The 22222-nt window shown below is 37.5% G+C and overlaps 2 protein-coding genes across 3 annotated transcripts; one reads left to right on the forward strand and one right to left on the reverse strand.

Moving 5' to 3' along the window:
* Positions 1-3309: 3309 nt before the first annotated feature.
* On the reverse strand, positions 3310-5727 carry LOC113335399 (arginine--tRNA ligase, cytoplasmic-like). Of its 2 annotated transcripts, XM_026581461.1 has the most exons (6): positions 5524-5727; positions 4514-4621; positions 4200-4375; positions 4046-4130; positions 3584-3966; positions 3310-3369 (listed from the first exon to the last, which is right to left on the reverse strand). In XM_026581461.1, exons 3-5 carry the CDS (start codon positions 4283-4285, stop codon positions 3589-3591), a joined length of 549 nt encoding a protein of 182 aa, XP_026437246.1. In that variant the 5' UTR covers positions 4286-4375; positions 4514-4621; positions 5524-5727; the 3' UTR covers positions 3310-3369; positions 3584-3588. The 2 variants fall into 2 exon arrangements, with proteins under 2 accessions (XP_026437246.1, XP_026437245.1); XM_026581460.1 differs by lacking the exon at positions 3310-3369 and having other exon boundaries at positions 3495-3966.
* A 160-nt stretch (positions 5728-5887) lies between these two features.
* On the forward strand, positions 5888-9191 carry LOC113335398. The gene is made up of 3 exons (XM_026581459.1): positions 5888-6060; positions 6152-6213; positions 6370-9191. Exon 3 carries the CDS (start codon positions 6416-6418, stop codon positions 8606-8608), a length of 2193 nt encoding a protein of 730 aa, XP_026437244.1. The 5' UTR covers positions 5888-6060; positions 6152-6213; positions 6370-6415; the 3' UTR covers positions 8609-9191.
* Positions 9192-22222: the final 13031 nt, after the last annotated feature.

Raw genomic sequence — 22222 nt, forward strand, 5'->3', positions numbered from 1 at the left:
AATTCGTGATGTAGATCTAGCAAAGTTTTGCTCACTGAGTCTGAAAGCTTCTGTGGTGGAGTCTAAATTCATGGGAGTACAAAATTCTTCATGTTCAAATTGTGGTGAATGGCACATGTGTGCATGGTCATTAGGGTTTATAAAAGATTGATCGCAACCCTCAAAGGATTGATTATGGTCCCAATGACTACTGGCCTCACAATTTATGGGAATTTCATACCTTGGATTTTCTCTAGATTGTCTAAAATTATGCAAAATATGACAATTCTCAACAGGGTGGTCTAAACTACCACATGCGGGACATGCATAAATTTCAGTATGCCTAAGAAAATTAAATGTGACAGATTTTTCATGTGATTGCATTTCTAAAGATGCGATTTGAGCTTCTAATTGATCCACAAGAGATGATTGTGCGAGTGAGGCATTAGAAAAATGTTCATTTTCACGTTGTGGTGAATGATGCATGTATGAATAGTCATTAGGGTTCATGTATTGAGGCTCAAGACTTTGAAAATGTCCATAATAATTCCTATGATTATTGACATCATGGTCTATTGGAGGTTCATAACGTGAAGTATGTCCATAAGCAAGTTCTCTAAGGGATTTGTTGTAATCCCCAATTGTAGACAAAAATCTAGACATGATTGGGCTCAAAAGCTAAGTAAAAATATTACAAAGCCCACTTTTTGGTTTTTAATGGGTTTGGATTTTTGGGAAAAATTTGGTTTTAATGGGAGACATTTGGTTTTGTTGGGATTAAAAAGAAACCTTGGTTTTTTAGGGAAAAAGAAATTTGGTTTTTGATGGGCTTGAGAAACTTTGGTTTCTATTTGGGCTCACAGACTAGCCAAAAGACTAGGCCCAAATGGGTGTTTTTGATTGTGGCGCTTTTGAAAATTTTGCCTAAAATAAGGCCCACTTGGGCTTGGAATTTGTTTTTCAAATTTGAGTTGGGTTAGGCCCACAGTTATAACAGTTTCAGTTTTTAAAACCACATTGTTTTACAAACTTTGTGTTGGGCTAAGCCCACAGTTCAAGAGTCACAGTTTACACAAGCCTACAGAATTCTTGAACAATAAACCTAAAAATTGAAAACAAGCCCACAATTCAATCAAATTACAAACCCAATAGAAATTGGAAGCCCACAATTTGGGTTCACTTAATGGGTTTAGGCTTACCCCTTTTTGGCACAGCCCAGTTGGGCTTTCTTAGTTGCACAACCCAGTTGGGCTTGGTTCACAGCAACAACAACTTCAGCATCCTAGTTGGGCTTTGGCAGCAACCTTGGCAACAACCCAGCAACTTAGCAACAGGTCAGGCTAGCAGGTATCAGGAGGGGCAGTTCAGCAGCAACTCAGGGGCATCCTTAGCAGCAGGAGTCTCTCAGGCACAACAGCAGCTCCACCAGCACTTGCCTTGGCAGCAACAGCAGCAGACAACAAGGAAGAAAAGCAAAGAAAAAGAGATAAGCACAGCCCAAGCTGGGAGCACTGAACAGCAGAAAAAAAGTAAGATGAAAGGAATACACTAAATGCAAAATGCTTACACTAAGATGATTACACTAAATGCAAAAACTCCAACTACACGACACCAAGTCCCCGGCAGCGGCGCCAAAAACTTGGTAGGCTGGGAAAGATGTATGAAATAAGAGTATATGAGAAGCCTACATGGTTATACCGCAAGCGCACGGTGTCGGTTGTAGCTTGTGCAAATACGGGTCTAATCCACAGGGACTAGGGTGTGAGTTGAATTTTCCTAAGCAAATTCTCTGAGCAGTGAACTAATGAAGCAAAGAGTGACAGTGGTAAATGACAGTTACAATGGCAATGAGCCAAAGGCAGTGAAGTATAGAATTTAGAAGCAAACAGTGAAACAAGAATTTGGAAACAAATGTAAACAAAATACCAAGGTCTTTGAATCCACCTCTAACTCACACTGATTATTCATCACTAACAGTAACTTTGTTTTTCTATAACCACTAGCAAGAGGGATGTCAATCCTCTATATAGCAAGGGTCATTTTGATATGAAATCTCCTATCACAACTAAGCTACTCCTCCTAAGGATTAACTGTCTAGTTAAAGCACAATCAATCAAAAGAACAATATATAAAATTAAGCATGAGTTGCAGTTCAGCAACACTAGATGATTCTAACTACAATGGATGCCTGACATCCAATGTGAAAGGCTAGTGTTGAAGCCCTAAGATGGAGTTTCACTATGAGCATTTAAATACATCATGGCTACTGACAAGAACATGAATAACAAATGTTAAGCTAGGGTTTCATCTCAACCCTAGCAAGAGGAATTAGAACATTAAAACAGAAATTGAAAATCAAACAGAGAATTAAAATTGCATTGAAATTGAAGTTTAAACAGAAATTAAACTACATAGAACCTTGAGGGCACTGGCTAGTCCAGGCCTCTATTGGCTTGCTCTGGCTAACCCAGGCATGCCCAAAACATTACACCCTCACTTTCTATTTATATCAGAACACCCAATTAGGGTTTTTACAACAAACCCCCAAATTTAACAAAATTAGGGTTTATAGGAATTTGGGGAAAACTCACCGTACCCTCTGAATTTGATGTCCCCTCTGCAATTGAGCGCTGACCCATGCTTCAACTTGCTTCTGCTACTCGAACGCTGCTCCAATTTCCTTCTTCTCTCCACTGTGAAACCCTAGTTCCATCTCTGTCTTGGATGTAGCACCTAAGAGTGGTGGGTGCTAAGAACAAGAAGGAGAGTAACTAGGGTATGGTTGTTCTGATGATGGTCGGGCTGGGGAGGTGATGGTGGCGATGGGTGAGGTGAGGTCTGCAATTGTCGGGGGAGGAAGAGGTTTTTGGGGAAATGGAATTTCGGGGAAGAAGAAGGTGGGTGTTTGTTTTGGGTCGATGAGTTTGATGCTTAGGTGTTGAGCGGGGGCATCCACTTTGATGATTTGCGAAGCTCAGCCGTAGGATGATGAAATGAATCGGACGGCAAGATGAGAACAAGCTTTGACCGACCGTTGGATGATGAATACATTAAAAATGACGACTGAGATTAGAATTAGGTGTTGTGGTGTTTGACAGGATCTTCAAGTTTGATGTCCAGCAAAGATGCGCCGTAGGATGAAGAGATGATGACTCGAATCTGACGGCTTAGAGCTTAGGCGGGTATGTATATTGGAAATGGGTTTGGGTAAGGGTTTTGGACCTTGGGTATGCCAAGCCCATATCTTCTTTAAGAACAATTTTTCCTCTTCAAGCCCACTTCTAATTGATCCGGCTCTTGCAAACATCATTCTTCGCTTCCTTTCTGCGGGAGTCTTTGCCGTTTCTTTGCTCTTTTCGCTCCGTGAGTTAACCAGGCTTTATTTAGTACCTAAAAATGCAAAATTAATTGAGAAAAGTATTTATTCTTGAAAACAACGAAAACACAGAATATGGGATAAAATGGAGCGTTAGTGCACAAATGATGAGTTAAATGCCAATAAAAAGGTGCAAATATATACAATATTTGGCACTCATCAAGACATAACATTCTTAGTCCAGCACCAAGGGTTAAAGATCTAGAGGTATAGACATAACATTCTTACTCTGTTTATGTCTTGAATATATACTTTCGCACTATCAATAAATCGACTAATAGTGGCATAGACAAGTTGCAAGCGGAATGCAGTATGCCCCTTGGAGGCGAGAACCCCAACGGTATCAATTTTCCAATTGTTGCTCTTTTGCTCCCAACATTCTGCAAAATGGCAAACTTTATTCCTCCACATGCAAGTTCATCGGCCATTTTTTCAAGTTCATCGTCTTCAGGATAATCTCTTTGAAGAAGCATTTCTTTAAAGCTCATTTTGACATCATGAATTAGCCTGTCAATCCCGACTAATGATGGTTCAGTAACCAAACCTAAAAAACTAACTTTTGGGGTTGGCTTCCCATCATCAGCAGGAAGCCACTTTGCTCCTTTTGCATCCTGCATATAATAACATAACATAATTTATACCCTACACCACAAGAAATGGAGCAAATACGAAAGTAAGAAAATAACTCACATCAAAGCATGGATCATAAAATGCTTTTTGATTCGCTTCCCCGACATAAATCAACCATCCCATCTGATCATCAATCAGATAATGCCTGCAAAAATAAACATGAGTCCCAGCATTTCCATACAGATGATAACTAAACAACGGAAAAGATACTAACCTAAGAGCAGCTAATTGAGTTGCGACATATCTGTAACCGTCGTCCTCATCCACAAGAACCAACTTGGTTTTACCTACTTCCATCATCTTACCAACATGCTAGACATTCATCAGCAAACCTTGCTCTGTCAAATCATCCGAAACTCCAGGGACATGGATGTTGTAGACACTAGAACCCTGGATAAAAACCAGTAGAAAGAACATATCTCAGCTCCTTAACCTTGATGTTTTACAAATAAATATCTTATAAGATGAAATTAAACTTATTATATACCACTACTGGCAAAGGGGAAAGAAAGGCATGCAACAACATACCACTACTGGCAAAGGCTCCATCCTCAATTACCGATGTATAGCTTCAAGCTCTTTGCCGCTAATAATTCTGAGCCAACACAGTTGTTCGAGGTATTTCTGATCCCCATGCTTAAGTAACATCAGAAAGAAAAGAAAGTTAATATTAAATAGTAAACAAACATATAACAACATATAGGGAGTTTGAAGCTATTAACCTGTATATCAAGCATTGATTGCTTGGCCCTCTCGGCCAAGGTAGAATCTTGTGAACAAGTATATGCTAGGTCCATGGAGAATTTTTGAAAACGAAAGGTTCCATATACATACATTAGGAAAGCTAGAAGAAATCCTTTTTCCTCAAAACTTTATAAAATAACCTACTTCTGCATACGTTTAGTTCTGCAGTGGTCCACCTCCCAGCCACGGTAATCGATTCATACATCGAATTTTTATCATAAAAAAGGTCATGAGGCTCCATGTGTGTTTGGAGATGCAATTTATATGCTTCTCTTTGGAGCTATTCATATTATGTTTTCTCAGATACCCAATTTCTATGGCATGGAATGGCTATCCGCAGTTGCAGCCATGATGTCTTTCTCCTACGCCTCGATTGGATTTATTCATCAGCATGACTATTAGCAATGTAACTAAAGGAAGGGTGAAAACGATCCCCTAATAGACTAACTCTATAAGTGAGGTTGTGCCTATACACCATCTACAATGAACACATAAAACATCATAAGCAATCATGATCTCAATCAAACAAAGGGTCTCAAAGGAATGATTTTATCACAAATATGATTCAAACAAATAAAGGGGTTCCTTAATTAAAATCACAAATCCAAAACCCCCAATTAGCTAATTTTCATCATAATTTATCCCAAAAGTATCCAATTTTAGTCAAAGGGAGCTAATTTCAAGTTAGGTTGTGTATCAGAAATAGAAAGATATGTAACAAACAGAGATGAATCCACAATATATAAGCTAAAAAAGAGATCTGAAAGCGAGAGGAGAATGTTTTGGTATTATACCTTTGCGAAGTTCTTCCTTCTTCTTCTTCCTTCCCATTGCAAAGAGGATGAGAGAGAATATAATGGTCGTTAATGGCTTCTTTCTTCTGTAGGGCCTGTGGGTCAAGTTTATAAAAAACAAGCGATTCGAGGGCCAAGGCCCAGTCTATTCTTTCTGTATTTTTTACCGTATATATTTTTTTTAGGTAATTGCAAAAGATAAGCGACGCTACCATGTCTCAGGAATGCATAATAACAAAGTGAAGACGCAACTTTAGGCTGTTTGATTTTGCACCCATTTCCTTATATATGATCTGACGGCATTTACATTCGTGGTCATTCTCCACTAATATAGGTGCTTAACATGGTAAGCAAATTGAATACAAAAAAGAAACAAAAAACATAATAAGCAAATTAATTTAAATACCCTTAGTTCTACCAGAAATGAAATTGATTCCGCCGCCGCCTCCTCCTCCTTGAATTAGGGTTGTCTCTGGGTAATTTTTTTGATGGTGGAAGTTTTCTTTCTTACTTCAGCTGCTTTTCAATTCCCATCAGGTAATCCAAATCCAATTTCTTTCTTTTGCTGTTAGTTCCAGTTTCAAAAATGGCATCTTTAATGGTATTGCTGATTCCTTTATTCAATTAGGGTTTCCCAAAAAAGAATACAGGAATTTTGGAGGAAATTTCCTTACTTGAGCTGGTATCCACGTAACCTCGTATTCCAATTTCAATTTTTTCCTTTTACGAGCTCTTACTATGTTTTGTGCAATTTGGGTTGCATTACATATATATATATATATATATATATATCTATGTCATCAGATCAAATCGGAATAGAATAACCGTTGTATTCTTATACTGTAGGAAGCAACTAGAAGCTAACTCCATCAATAATTATTTATTTTAAGTTATGTCGAAGATGAATGTCTCACAACCCCTGCAAATTGGTTGTGGTGGTGAGGATATAACCACCAATACTACTGGGACAATGATTGAGATGAAGCAGGAAAGATCATATAAGAGAAAAAATTGTGGTGGTAATACAACAAATACCCCAACAGTGATGAAGAAAAGTAAAGTCAGTGGTGCTACAAATACTCCAACAGTGACGGAGACGAAGAAAAGACCTTATAAAAGAAAAAATTGTGGTGATGCAAATACTTCAGCAATAATGGATATCAAGAAGAAAAGACCTTATAAAAGAAAAAACTGTGGTGATGAAAATACTTCAACATTGATGGAGACAAAGAAAAAAAAAGATTGTGGTGGTGATACAGCAGATACGTCGACAGTGATGAAGAAAAGTAAAGATTGCGGTGGTACAAATACTCCAACAGTGATGGAGACAAAAAACAGACCATATGAAAGAAAACATTGTGGTGATGCAAATACTTCAACGGCGATGGAGGCATGTAGAAGAAAAGATTGCGGTGGCGATACAACAAATACGTCAACAGTGATGGAGACCAAGAAGAAAAGAGCATATAGAAGAAAGAAGTGCCTTCCTCATGATTTAATTGTGGATGAAATATTAACCAGGCTTCCAGTCCCGACACTGCTGACGTCCGTTCTGGTATCCAAACTCTGGTATAACTCCATTCATAATGATCATAAACGCTTAACTTATTATCATTTCCTTGAATCACAGAAACACCCCCAAGTTATCCTTAGTCTTTTGAATGTTAGGAATGGGGTTACTAAAAACACGGGTGAGCCTGAGTATGGGTGTCACTTCTTCAAATTTAACACTAGAATTTATGGTACTGAAAATGTTGTGAAGTTTGACAAGTTTCGAGGTTGTGTTTTTGATCGCGGTGTATATGAGATGGTCGGTTACCGTCATGGTCTACCATGTGTGGCTGCAGTCGGTAAATACTCAACTGGTTACATGATTGTGGACCCAAACAGGAAAGACTTTCTCTCTATCTTTCATCCAGTTAAAGTTGGGAAATGCACCACCAATGCACACACCATCTGTCACGGATTTGGGTTCGATTCCTCAACGAACAAGTACAAGTTGGTAAGTTTTTTCTCTACTGCGGAAAAGGTGCTTAACGCTGTGGTATTTACACTGGGAACTAAATCATGGAGAGATGTCACTGCTACGATTGTGCCGATATTAGGTCGTCCTATTAGACACCTAAGAGTGCGCACGGGTAGGGACAAATCAGCCATCTTCTGTACCACGAGCAGCAATGGATGTTTGGTCTGGAAGATAATTGCAAATTTGGGGGAAGCAAGATCTGACAATATCGAGCATGATTACAGTAATATGGATGGTAATGAGTTGGAGATGCTACTGTCGTTCAATCTCCACGACGACAAGTACCAGTTCATTCAACTGCCAGCCAAACGCACTACTGGAGAGCAGCAGAAGCACCCACTTGCTGATTTTCCTCGTCTTCTGGAGTTGAAGGGATTTCCTTGTAAGCACTTACATGATGATTATCCTCATCTTTTGGAATTCAAGGGATCTCCTTGTATTGCACGTTTTGAAAAATTACCAAGGAAAGGAAGTGATGATTCTCATCGTTCCCGTGATGATCATCCGAGTCGTACTAGATGCTGCTGTTGTAGTAAAGTTCATTTGTGCCTATTGAAGGAGGAAGGGTGGGTTCAGGAGGAGAGTTTTGATGTTTGTGTAGATTCTAATCTCACATGGTCAAGGGATCTGGCACCAGATCCCTGCTGTTTTTGCTTCGACGCTACACCTCCTACTCGCATATTCAGTTTCTCGGATCAGATGTTTCTTTACTGGTTCAACGGGAAGCATCTTCAAGTTTACAATCTGCGTTCTAAAAAGCTTCATCTTGTACTGCCTGTTCATCCTAAAGAGGCTGATGTTTTTGGAGCAAAGAGGATAGAACCCCATCACATTTATTATTGTTCCGATGTTTTTAGTTGGTTACATGATGATATTTCTTTCATCAATCAAGATTTCCAGCTGCACTGTCATGAGGACAACTTTGTTTCTCTACAAACCTTCATACCAGAAGGAGTGGAAGGAGTTGATGTTGATGGTTTCAGTGAGTCGGATTTGGATAGATGTTCGGCTTATGTGCTTATCCACAGAGGCTCAAAAGTGTATTATCCTTCTTATTAGTACACATATCTCGGTAACTGACATCAGTTTACTAGATTAATTCAGTTTTCTCAGATCAGATGTTGCTTTACTGGTTTAACGAGGATTACCTTCCCGAAATGCGTCAGCTTTTACTGCCTTCAAACCTAAAGAGGATGTTGTCTTTGGATCACTTATTGCTCGCGATGAAGACATTTATTGCTCAAATGTGGATCACTGGATTGTCAGCTGCGCTGTCATTAGGAGAACTTACTTTTGTCTGCAAACCTTAATACCGAAGGGAGTGGAAGGAGTTGATGCTGATGTTCTCAAAGAATTAGATTTAAAGCGAGAAGGCTCTCCATGTTGGGGGATATCTGTTTATCAACAGAGGTTCAGAAGTGTTTTTATCCTTCTTTTAATTAGGTACATGTATGTACTATCTTATCTTGGTAATTTTCATTGGTTTACTAGATTTATTGGTTAAGATTTAGAGTTACTGTCATGCTTTATTACTAGAATCCTGAATTAGACATTAGATTATATTCGATGAGCATATCCAGTGAAATCATCAAAAACTTCAATGATGTATATCTTGAAAGTTAATTTAATCTTTTCCTCGAAAGGGTGATGAGTTCAACCAGGAAGACTCGATAATGAACTTTCCCAAAATCATGTATGCATAATTATGGTTCAGTATTTTTGTTAAAGTTGATCTTGGTCCTTTTTGGTTGCCAATTTTTTCAGTAAAACTTCAAGTAATCCATTAGCCTTGCTTGAAGTAATTTTTTCAGTAGCTTGAAGGAGCTAGAAGCGTGGAAGTAGAACTCATAGTTTGCTTGCTGTTTTTATGTTTTCTTATCTTGTTGCATTGCTTGTTAGTCTGTTCGACAGTTTTACTTTGACTACTAGTAATTATTGTAGCATTTGATTAAGTGTTCTTAGGTCATAGTAGGTCATAGAATTGCTGTTTTTACCAGTTTTACTTTAGACTGGTAAATGAGAAGCTCTGGGAAATAGTCGAAGTGGGGATTTTTCCTCCGGTGTTGAGATTGAAGAACCTCATCCCAGCAATCTTGGGAAGCAGGATAGGGGAAACCGGTGGCTGCGAGACTGATCGTCCTAATGTGAGATGCATTTTTTTATCCTTTTTTTTTGATAACATTTCACCTGTATTTCGCGAGCCAACGGGAAATAGGTTACTGGTTCTTCGTTCAGTTCCTTTTTGTAATGTTATCATGGTAGTCTAGTCATGCTTTGGACAGCACATAGGACATGTCAAGCTAAAGGACATGTCATGCTTTCACTCAACCTTATCTAGCATTAACCTTAAACTAATCCTTAATAATATATTATATAATTTTCTCGTGCATCTGAAACAATTATTAACGGTTTTATGGAGTTTAAATCTCTTAAAAATCTTGCTGCCTTAAATATCTACTCCACATCACAATTGATTATATTTGTAAAACAGAGATAGAAGTTCGATACCTTCTACAGTAAATTCTATAAGTCTATAAGAAATACGCCTTGGCTCTGGTAGCTAGTACATTCTTTGTATCATCCATCAACGTCGATGAGAATGTCCCTGAGAGAATACCGTCAGGCCTAACCATATTCACGTAATGTACTTTCTTTTTTTCCCTAACTTATTAGGCACACTCGAAAATAATATACGAATTTGTATAGTATGTTTACTGTACAAACTTATTTTTAAATTGTCTTATGACCTAAAGATTTGTACTACTAAACTCGTAAAACCCAAAAAATCTACCAATTTTATTAAACAATCGAAGCTCTATAACAATACTCTAAGAATTTTATCTTCGAAAAAACAACTAATATATATAAGTAAACCGAGGGCGGGAGACTTAAAACCAGAACACCATAACAAATCTTATAATGTTCTTAAATAATTGCAACTTTTAAAATACCAAGCAAACTTACTCGTAAAAAAATATTTAATTAAGATAAATAAGTAAACCAGGGGCACCGAATTTGAAACCAAATCACCATAAACTTTTATTCTGCTATTCACCATAGTTATACTCATGGGTTAAGTTATTGGAGAACATGGTCTATAAACCTGGATATTTCAGAATGAATTTGGAAAACCATTCTTTCTGATGACAGTAATTTTTAGTTTTGATGGTCCATAAGTTGTATCGAAATGCCAACATACGTAGGGTTTTCCTTTTACTCCTGATCTCAAATAAAATCATGCATTGTGCAAGTATTGTGCCCAGTTATCGTTTATGTGCATCGCAAAGTAAATTTTGAATGGAAATTGATATCTAGTAATTAAGTGGTATTGTATATTTTGATTTCATCACTTTTCTCCCTATTATTAATTTCTTCCCAGCAGCATCTCCAATTAGAACTTCGCCCCAATTTATTTCATGTTCTTCCAGCTGTGTTATGATCATTTTTGTTCCTTTTACTATGCCTTGTCCCCCATAAAGGTCATTTGTGTTATAATCATAGTTATTCATTGATTCATCAATCATTAAGTGTGTAATTCTCTATTTAGTGGTTCCATAACAATGAAGAAGTCATAACCGCTTTGGTGGATGTAAACATATTGCCGAACCACGTTAAGTCTTGTGTGCTTTACTTATTGCTTCTTATGTGTGTTTGCATTGTCTATCTTTCATTCTACGCCGATCCAAAGAATTTAGTGTCTTGTGGGTTAATCTATATGAATTTCCCTAGCAAGTGGTGCGGTTAGTTTGGCTATCTACCACAACAAGTTGTGCGGTGAGCATGGAGACGGTCGAAGTTAGAAGTGGAGATGTTTCGGTTTTCTGTGGAAATCCGAATTTTTGGTTTCAAAGGATTTGAAGTTATCAACTATTCGAAGATGCATATATTGATATTATCAAGCATTCAAGTTTGAAGGGTTTGATGTTATCAATTTTGGGTATGAAGCAAGTTAAAATATTTCGGAAGAATGGGATACTTTGATATTCCACATTCGTTTTTAGTAGTGCTCTACATCGAAGGATTTGACGTTATACTTCTTGAAGCATATAACCTTATGCATTCCGCATAGCTCCAAGTAAGTATTTGTGTAACCATATTTTGGTTAGTTGATTGTGTTTTTTACTTTGTTTCGTATGAGGCTCTTGTGGAAAATTTTGGAAGACCATGTTGTTTTCGTTTGGGTGTATTTGCTTCGCAAATCACGTTTTGAGAAAGCAAGAGCATTGTGATTGAGATGCAAGTTTTGGTTTTTATGTTGGTGGAAGTAAATACGACAATTTTTAGTGTGTCAAATTCTTACTATTGTTACGGTACGAAGGATGCAAGTTTATCGGTCGTTATCAGTTTGATCATGTTATTGATCTTTTGACCTAAAAAGTCGAAGAATGTTAAGAGGAAGTTATACTCAAAGATGTTATGGATTCAATTGCATAAGGGAGTGAAAATTTGGTGAGATCTTTTTTAAAGATTTCGTTTTGGGAATTGTTGACCGTTATCAAGGATCAACATGTTTCGAAGAGTTTAATTTCGTTTAGAGTACTTGTTGCTCATTGGTTACAAGTAAATTGAAGTGTGATGATCGTTTGATGAGACGTGGTATGTTTTGGACTTCATATACGCGGTTGTAGATTGTGGTAAATAGAGTATCGTTCAAACTCGAACTTGTGAAGGATTCTTAGACTTAAGTTCAAAATTAAATAGAAAACTCAGACAAATATGATAACAATAATAAGAGAACACTGAGGCTTAAGATTCCACTATTTTTCCAAATTTAAAGTGATTAAATCCAATACTTATATTATGCAATTTTCCGTTTATTTCGATTCTAAACTATTGCAACAAGTAGATTTCCAAAATAACAACTGTAAATCCAGAGCATAAAGCATCAAAACCTAAGCCAAGCATGCTATATCAAAAGAAATCACAATCGCTTAACGAAAATCATTCAAATAATTATCATTCAAGGCAAAATAATCATATTAATATTTGTAATAAATAAGATAAATAGAAAATACCACTCTTTATTGGAAAAAATAGCTTCCTCTATCGCCTCAGCAATGGGGTTTAGCTCCTCATATTAATAACTTGCTCAAGATACATGATTATAGCCAAAAATTTAATTAAAAGATGAAGAAGTACTAAAACAGGGAGTTTAAGACTCACAGAAAGTGTCACAGATAAACGACAGAAGGAAAGTGCTTATGTTTCTGTTGTTTTAAGACCGTAAGTCGTCTGTACTTGTTACTATTGAAGAACGACGGTTCTGGAGAGTCCGTTCTTCGTCTTCTTCTTCTTCCTCAGCAGCAGCAGCAGCAGGTACAACAGCAGAACACGAACCTTCTGTGAATCGATTTCTTAGCTCCCGTGGCTCTAAACTTCTCCCTAGGGTTTTTATTTTTTTAGGGTACCTAAGCATCCTATTTATACACAAAAGGGTCATCGAATCTCTCCCAAATCGCATCAAAATCCTTTCTTTCCTTCCTTGGCAGTCATGGCAATAATCGCTTCCCAAATTTGTTTCACACGTTCCTGAGCTCTCCCACTTATATAAAACTCTTCCTTAGATAGAATATAACCCTTTGGAAAGAGTTTCTTGCCTTTTAATCTCTTTGAATATCCAAAAACGAACCCACAGGACCGTGTTTCCTTCTTTAGCTCTGTTTCCTATTTCCGACCATTCTAGCCCAATTTGATCGATCCAATTGCTTGTATTAAACCTGTTTTGCTCTATAAAGTCCATCCCAATCGATTTCCGGTGTTTAATCTCTTTAAAACTGCTCCAAAATTCCACTCCAAAATCTGCAGACATGAAACACTATTTCCCGCCAAAATTCAGGCTTTGAACCGTGAAGAATGGTGACCTCCCCCTATCCAGTCTCGGTGTCCCTTTAGCACATGCATAGAAATGGGTTACCCCTTATCCAAATAGAGAGTATGAATAGCAAATGTCCTCCCAGGTTCCTTTAACAACTTTTCAAGCCAATTTCGCCGCAAAAGCTTATTTCTCCAAAAACACCTACAAATAAATAAAATAGTCAAATAAGTATAAAATCGAGCACTAAAAATATATACAAATGAGATATATTAGACACATAAATGCGTCTATCAAATACCCCCAAACTTATTATTTTCTAGTCCCGAGCAAAATAAAAATAAAATCCTAACTCACTGTCGCAGGCATCGTCGATTGCATTTAGCGTATGCAATAAGCCTTTAAACCCCTAGGTGGCCCTAGTGGCCGAGTTATAGTCTCGGGATGGCTTACCAGAGATATACCCACAAAATCTTTATACTCCAGACCCTAACTATCTACGCAGAACCTTGGAAAGCACTAAAGAACCTCCTTGGTTGGCATACTTATTGGCTAGAGGAGGAAGTACCCTGATGCGAAATTCCAATTGCTGTACACGAGTTTGCACTCAAGCATACTAAAATTCATATAAAGTGACAGATCTCTACTCAGATAGTTTCTGGACATCATAAACCAGAGTCAACCAATCACATGGGTAGATTAAGAAGATGGATGTAGAGAAAAGCGTAAATGATGTTGACTAAGGTGAACCTATCCTAATGGATTGAGATATTGGTCTGGACTAATATCAACCCACTGGCATATACAAGGGAACCAGTGGTCGATAATCCTAACTCTAGGTCAACTCAGCTGGCATATACAAGGGTTCTAGTGGTCGACGTTATTGAATATTATTCCGTTTTGGTCTAATGGTCTGGTCTCAATTTTTCTTTTTCTCTATTTTTTTTGTATCTCAGTCACTATATTTCACCCTAGTGATGGTAAAAAGAAATAAAATAAAAAGAAGTGATCAGGATTCTTTCGATGTTTCCATCACGAGGATATGGCGAAACTACCATGTTTTTTACCAACACCTGATTTCTGTGCTTTTATGAATAGACTCTTCTAGATGTTTCCATCTAATCATATTGGTTCCTCAACTCCTACAACCAAAATGTTCCCATCCACTTAGATTGGTTACTGCCTACCTCAATAAGCATAAATTTCTAGGCTCTGGTGTTTAAGCTAACAAAAAGTTTCTTCCCCACCCCCAAACTTAAATATAACATTGTCCTCAATGTTCTAAAGATGAAATTAAAAGCATGAACAAGGAGAAACAGTTACCATTTGAAGCAAAAGAGTTAAGGAAAGATGTTACCTGGTTGCATGAGCACGGTGCTAAGTTTAAAGTCTTCGGCCAGACATAAGTACCACAAAATGGCTAGTTACCTTTCAAATCATATATCAATAGTCGAAACAACTGCGGGTCAACAAAACCAAATAAAACTTCCACTAATAGGAGACAAATGCTCAAAATCAGAAGAATGAGCAGATAGAGCACAACCTGATGTAAAGTTTCTCGCAAGACAACTAGATTTATCTGGGGTGCCCTCTTGGGCTTCATATGAGTGTCTCGACAAACAGATTCATCCGAAAAACGGGTCTCTAAGTTATCATTTTCCTCTTGGACAGTATCAGGAGGATCGGGTTGTGGAGTCTGAATAGACTCAGGGAATACCTCACTAGGCTCGAGTCCCAAGTTAGGAACTCTGGATAATTGACAATCACAAGAGTCATCACTACCCCCAAACTTAGGGTTTTTACTACCCTCAGAAAAACCTCTAATTACTGCTTGAATTTCCGGATCATCCCAGTCCTTAAAATACTCAAGAGATTCTTCTAGTTCGCTACCCCCAAACTTGGAATTTTCGCTGCCTCTACATAGACTAGTCACAATATTCCTAATTTCTAGACCATCGGGTTCTTGAAAAAGGTCAATTGCTTTCTCTAAGTTGTAATCAGGTAGTTCATCTTCAGCTTTCTTCCACTCTAAAGTTTCCTTATTTTCTTGAAGCACGGTCTCTGGCCTAATCTCCTGATCACTATCCGAATCAGAATCTATAATCACAGGAAAAAACTCGGGCGGGCCTAAAAATGTATAATTAGGCTCCATCTCAGGAAGCTCTTTTAAACAAGGTATTAAGGTAAACTCAGAAGCTAGTAATGGTTCGAACCTATCTTTCCATATATCAATATCTAACACAGGAATAAAATCCAACAGAGTATTAACTTGTTCAATGTTACTATCATTGTCGAAATCCAGGCTAAAATGGGCTAGACAACTCTCTAATGGATCGTCTGATGTGGTGTTTGGTAAGGACTCCGAAACTAAGGTTCCTATCATGTTCACTTGTTCAATGCATGTGTCATCTAGCTCAGAATGTATCTTATTGACATTAAAAATATTCAGCTCAATAGTCATATTACCAAAAGATAGATTCATGATACCATTTCGACAATTTATGATTGCATTAGACGTAGCTAAGAATGGGCGACCTAAAATCACAGGTATCTGGTTCTCTGGGTCAGGGACAGGTTAGGTATCTAAGACCACGAAATCCACAGGATAAATAAACTTGTCGACCTCAATAAGAACATCCTCTATCACACCACGAGGAATTTTAACAGACCTATCAGCTAACTGGAGTGTTATCTTGGTAGGTTTCAATTCTCCAAGTCCTAGATTTAAGTACACATGGTATGGCAGTAAATTCACACTGGATCCTAAGTCAAGTAAAGATTTTTCTACCCGGTGTTTTCCTATTGTGCAAGCAATGGTAGGGACACCTGGGTCTTTATACTTAGGAGTTGTAGTATTCTGAATGATCGAACTTATATGACTAGCTAAAAAGGCTTTTTTAGGGACACTAAGCTTTCGCTTTCGCATACACATATCCTTGAGGAACTTGGCATAAGATGGTAGTTGCCTAATTTCTTCTAGTAAAGGAAGGTTTATGGTAACTTTCTTAAAAACCTCCATTATGTCATTAAAGTTGGATTCACTTTTTGTTGGTACTAATAGCTGGGGAAATGGGGCTCTAGGCATAAAGTAGGGCCTCTCAGGAACCGAATTAACATCATCAGAAACCTTATCGGTCTCTTCAGCTATGGGTGGTCCTGAAGGGTGATCTACAATATGCTGACTATCGGGCATGGTTACCTTGTTGTCTACAACTCTACCACTTCTAAGGGTACTAATAGAATTCAGTTGATGTGGTGGTTTCGTTCATACTTCATGAATTCCTCTAGGGTTGGGTTGTGTTTGACTCGGAAACCTACCGTTATCTCTGAGCAATTTGACCTACTTGAAGTTCTAACTTAGCAAGGGTCTGAGCATTAGTTTGAAATTTCTTCTTAGTTTCCTCTTCGAAGCTAACCTGACTTGTCATTAACATTTCCTGGTTCTTGGTTAACATATCCTGGCTCTTCCTTAACATATTGAGAGATTCCTCTAAGCTAGTTATCCTATTCTCATAAGGGTTCTGGAACTGGGCTTGACCTGAGGAGTTCTTAAAACCAAAACCTGGAGGAGGCTGAGGATTACTAGACTGTCCTTTACTCTGGCCCTTAGACCAAGAGAAATTAGGATGGTTTCTCCAACCCGGGTTATAGGTTTCTGAATATGGGTCAAACTTTTGACGATTATCAAACCTAGTGTTATTATAGAGAGCATTGGCTTGCTCTTCATTATTCCGGCCTTACCAAAAAGGCTCCATTCTAACACTAGTGTGACCCACTTCTAAAGCTTCTAACCTCTTTGCTATAGCAGCAATTTTGGCATCTGATTCATAGCCTCCTTCTAGCCTCCTATTAAGAATTGTTTTCTGGGGCTCCCTACTATTTTCCCATTGCTGGGTCTTATCGGAGATTTCATTCAAAAAGTCCATCGCCGTATCAACAGTTTGGTTTTCAAACCCACCAGTGCATAAAGACTCAACCATGGTCGTTGTCGAATAATCTAAATCCTCATAAAGGATCTGAACTAACCTAACCTTTTCTAACCCATGATCAGGACACTGGGATACCAAATCATTGAACCTTTCCAAATACTTATACAAAGATTCCCCTTCTCGTTGTGAAAATGTACATATTTGCGTCCTAATCGACGATGTTTTGTGTCTAGGGAAAAACTTGTTGTAAAAGGCAAGTTGTTCATATGTTTCAATTGTCTCGGAAGTCAAACTATATAGCCATGCTTTGGCTTTATCTTTCAGGGAAAAATTGATGTGGTTGTAGATTGTGGTAAATAGAGTCAAACTCGAACTTGTGAAGGATTCTTAGACTTAAGTTCAAAACTAAATAGAAAACTCAGACAAATATGATAACAATAATAAGAGAACACTGAGGCTTAAGATTCCACTATTTTTCCAAATTTAAAGTGATTAAATCCAATACTTATATTATGCAATTTTTCCGTTTAATTCAATTCTAAACTATTGCAACAAGTAGATTTCCAAAATAACAACTGTAAATCCAGAGCATAAAGCATCAAAACCTAAGCTAAGCATGCTATATCAAAAGAAATCACAATCGCTTAACGAAAATCATTCAAATAATTATCATTCAAGGAAAAATAGTCATATTAATATTTGCAATAAATAAGATAAATAGAAAATACCACTCTTTATTGGAAAAAATAGCTTCCTATATTGCGTCAGCAATGGGGTTTAGCTCCTCATATTAGTAACTTGATCAAGATACATGATTATAGCCAAAAAGTTAATTAAAAGATGAAGAAGTACTAAAACAGGGAGTTTAAGACTCATAGAAAGTGTCACAGATAAACGACAGAAGGAAAATGCTTATGTTTCTGTTGTTTTAAGACCGTAAGCCGTCTTTCCTTGTTACTGTTGAAGAACGACGGTTCTGGAGAGTCCGTTCTTCGTATTCTTCTTCTTCCTCAGCAGCAGCAGCAGCAGGTACAACATCAGAACACGAACCTTCTTTGAATCGATTTCTTAGCTCCTGTGGCTCTAAACTTCTCCCTAGGGTTTTTATTTTTTTTAGGGGACCTAAGCATCCTATTTATACACAAAAGGGTCATCGAATCTCTCCCAAATCGCATCAAAATCCTTTCTTTCCTTCCTTGGCAGTCATGGCAATAATCGCTTCCCAAATTTGTTTCACACGTTTCTGAGCTCTCCCACTTATATAAAACTCTTCCTTAGATAGAATATAACCCATTGGAAAGAGTTTTTTTGCCTTTAATCTCTCTGAATATCCAAAAACGAACCCACAGGACTGTGTTTCCTTCTTTAGCTCTGTTTCCTATTTCCGACCATTCCAGCCCAATTTGATCGATCCAATTGCTTGTATTAAACCTGTTTTGCTCTATAAAGTCCATCCCAATCGATTTCCGGTGTTTAATCTCTTTAAAACTGCTCCAAAATTCCACTCCAAAATTTGCAGACAAGAAACACTATTTCCCGCCAAAATTCAGGCTTTGACCCGTGAAGAATGGTGACCTCCCCCTATCCAGTATCGGTGTCCCTTTAGCACATGCCTAGAAATGGGTTACCCCTTATCCAAATAGAGAGTCCGAATTGCAAATGTCATCCCAGGTGCCTTTAACAACTTTTCGAGCCAATTTCGCCGCAAAAGCTTATTTCTCCAAAAACACCTACAAATAAATAAAATAGCCAAATAAGTATAAAATCGAGCACTAACAATATATACAAATGAGATATATTAGACACATAAACGCGTCTATCAAGAAGTTTGGACGAGTTTTGTTGACTTCGGTCATTTGGGGGTTAAGTTGGTACTTGATCCAGTTTGCTCGTCGTTGAGATCCTTTTGAATGCTGAGGCGATTGTCATGGTTTGAGGTCGGCACAGATTAGTGGAATCTTTACCAAGGTGGAGATTTGTTGAAATATCGACAAGGTGGAGATTGTTAGATTATTGTCGGTGTTTTGGAAGGTTCCGGAAAATTCCGGAACATACTAGAAATCCTTAGTATAGAGAAACACAAGGTTTCCTAGTTTAGGTTGATTTCCATATTTAGATAGGTTACCTAAAACAACAATAGGTTTCCTAGTTGGTTAGAATTTACTTTTCCAAGGAGTCTAATACCTGGGAATCAAGTTTGTGACTCCTATATAAGGAGGTCTAGGCTATGTGTTTAGACATGGAATCCAATGAAGTTCTCTATGGAATTCTGTGGTTTTCTAGAGAGTTAGAGAATACACAATGTAGTTCTTTAAAGTCTTTGAAGAGACATCGTTTAGAAGGAGGTTATCTCGGTTATGTGAGATAAGTATTATCTTGTTTGGTTAGACATTATTCGGCAATATTGGAGCGTTTTGTTCACGAGAATTATTTTAGGGTTTATGATCAACACAATGTTGGATCATAGTTATTGATTGATTCATCAATCATTAAGTGTGTAATTCTCTATTTAGTGGTTCCATAACAATGAAGAAGTCATAACCGTTTTGGTGGAAGTAAGCATATTGCCGAACCGTTTTGGTGGATGTAAGCATTCAAGTTTGAAGGGTTTGATGTTATCAATTTTGGGTATGAAGAAAGTTAAAATATTTCGTAAGAATGGGATACTTTGATATTCCACATTCGTTTTTAGTAGTTCTCTACATCGAAGGATTTGACGTTATACTTCTTGAAGCATATAACCTTATGCATTCCGCATAGCTCGAAGTAAGTATTTGTGTAACCATATTTTGTTTAGTTGATTGTGTTTTTTACTTTGTTTCATATGAGGCTCTTGTGGACAATTTTGGAAGACCATGTTGTTTTCGTTTGGGTGTATTTGCTTCGCAAATCACGTTTTGAGAAAGCAAGAGCATTGTGATTGAGATGCAAGTTTTGGATTGTATGTTGGTGGAGTAAATACGACAATTTTTAGTGTGTCAAATTCTTACTATTGTTACGGTACGAAGGATGCAAGTTTATCGGTCGTTATCAGTTTGATCATGTTATTGATCTTTTGACCTAAAAAGTCGAAGAATGTTAAGAGGAAGTTATACTCAAAGATGTTATGGATTCAATTGCATAAGGCGGTGAAAATTTGGTGAGATCTTTTTTAAAGATTTCGTTTTGGTAATTGTTGACTGTTATCAAGGATCAACATGTTTCGAAGAGTTTAATTTCATTTGGAGTACTTGTTGCTCGTTGGTTACAAGTAACTTGAAGTGTGATGATTGTTTGATGAGACGTGGTATGTTTTGGACTTCATATACGCGGATTTCAGTTGTGGTGGAGCTATGGTTTCTTATTATTTAATGAGAAACAATTTTTTGCTAACACAAGTTATGGAATATGCATCTTAGGCATATGATTGAAGAAAGGGTTATTAAGTTGTGTTTCTGTGAACGATGTAGCTTCGAAGGGCGTGTACCTTTGGAGAGCGACGTGGATGCAGGTTTGGGTATCATTATATTATGTATACATGATACGTTTAGTGACATTCCTTTGGATGTTTAGGGAATCTCTTTTACTGTTTCTGAAAGAGAAGATAAGTATATTGTGATATTTGTTTCGGTGGTTTTTAGCGGAGGATTTTGACAGTGTATCAGGGATCGTCGAAGTGGTTTGAAGTGCAAGACCGTCTTGAGAAACAAGTTAGTCTTTTAGTGTTGATACGTTCCAATTTGGAGGTGAAGACCCGTTTGAGAGGAACAAGGTATCGTTTGGTACTTCATTAGTTTAGGTACAATTCTATTGTTTGGTGTAGAAAGCGATTTTATCGCATATTACTTGGAAAAAGAACGATGCATGTTGTTCAAGTTTCTTGAACAAGTTTGGGGCTAAATTTTCTGTGTGCTTTCTCGTGAACCTTTTATCATCTACTATTATTTGGTGAAGTACTTCTGGAAAGTGATCAAGTTTTGTTGCCAAGTTTATTTCTTGTAAGAGGAAATAGTTTTGGTGCTAGTGTTGAAGAAGGTGTTCTTTCTTCAGTGTTCCAGAAGTTGTACTTGTAATTCTTGATCAGTTTTGAACTCTCTGTGGAGAGTGTTAAATTATAGCAGTGATGGTATTTTGAGAGGTTTTAGTTTGGGTGGAGCAGTGTGTTCCCTTTTCTCATCTAATATGAATATTGAGATTGCGTTTTCAATAGTACATAGGCGGTAGAAGATGAGATTAGAGATTTCTCTCGAGAAGTCTATTCAGCAACAATTTATTTTTATCATCCTTTGGTTCTCAGATTAGCATGAGAAGTTAGCACTATTGTCTTGGATAACTATTTAAGAACTTATTACGGTTGCTTAAGAGTAAGAAGATAATGAGTGAGCACAAAAGCGTTTTGGATATTTTCTTGGGAGCTGGTGGAGTTGCCTAAGGTTAAGAAGACGTATGGGTGTGTTTGGGTCGTTACGATTTTGAAGGATGATTGCCAGATCTTGTTTGTACAAATTACGTTTTGATACACGTTTTGGGGTAAGGTTAGCTAAAGGATATACACAAGACAGAGTGTGATTGTTATGAAGTTTTTCCGCCATGGTTAATCACATTTCTATCTGAGTCATGTTAGTTTTGGGGTGGAAATTTGATTTAGTCGACGAAGTCGAAATTGCATTCTTGCCTAGAGATTCGGTGAAGGACATTATTTTGTCATAGCCCATTTAGTTTGAGGTTGATGGTTTAGTTTGTAAGTTTGGTATGTTAGCTTTTGGAGCCTCTGGTTTTTTTTGTTCACTAAGTTAGTGATTTTTTGAAGATTGACATATTGGTTTATTCTTATCTCGTTACTCATTTCGGGGATATGCTTATGGCAAAGAGAAAGTTCAGTTTTGTTGCTTGAAGAAGCTATTGAGTTTGGAATTTTGAGATGAAGGAGTTTGGTTTTGCTAAGAAGATATT

This window comes from Papaver somniferum, unplaced genomic scaffold, assembly GCF_003573695.1.
Source record: "Papaver somniferum cultivar HN1 unplaced genomic scaffold, ASM357369v1 unplaced-scaffold_145, whole genome shotgun sequence".
Taxonomy (NCBI): domain Eukaryota; kingdom Viridiplantae; phylum Streptophyta; class Magnoliopsida; order Ranunculales; family Papaveraceae; genus Papaver; species Papaver somniferum.

Excerpts from the sequence above, each read along its gene's own strand:
- LOC113335399 (XM_026581461.1), bottom strand. The coding sequence starts at position 4,285 with ATGATGGAAGTAGGTAAAACCAAGTTGGTTCTTGTGGATGAGGACGAC. Across the intron at positions 4,131-4,199 it reads ACTCAATTAGCTGCTCTTAG|GCATTATCTGATTGATGATC; the intron begins GTTAGTATCTTT and ends TTATTTTTGCAG. Across the intron at positions 3,967-4,045 it reads TTTATGATCCATGCTTTGAT|GATGCAAAAGGAGCAAAGTG; the intron begins GTGAGTTATTTT and ends TATTATATGCAG.
- LOC113335398 (XM_026581459.1), top strand. The coding sequence starts at position 6,416 with ATGTCGAAGATGAATGTCTCACAACCCCTGCAAATTGGTTGTGGTGGT.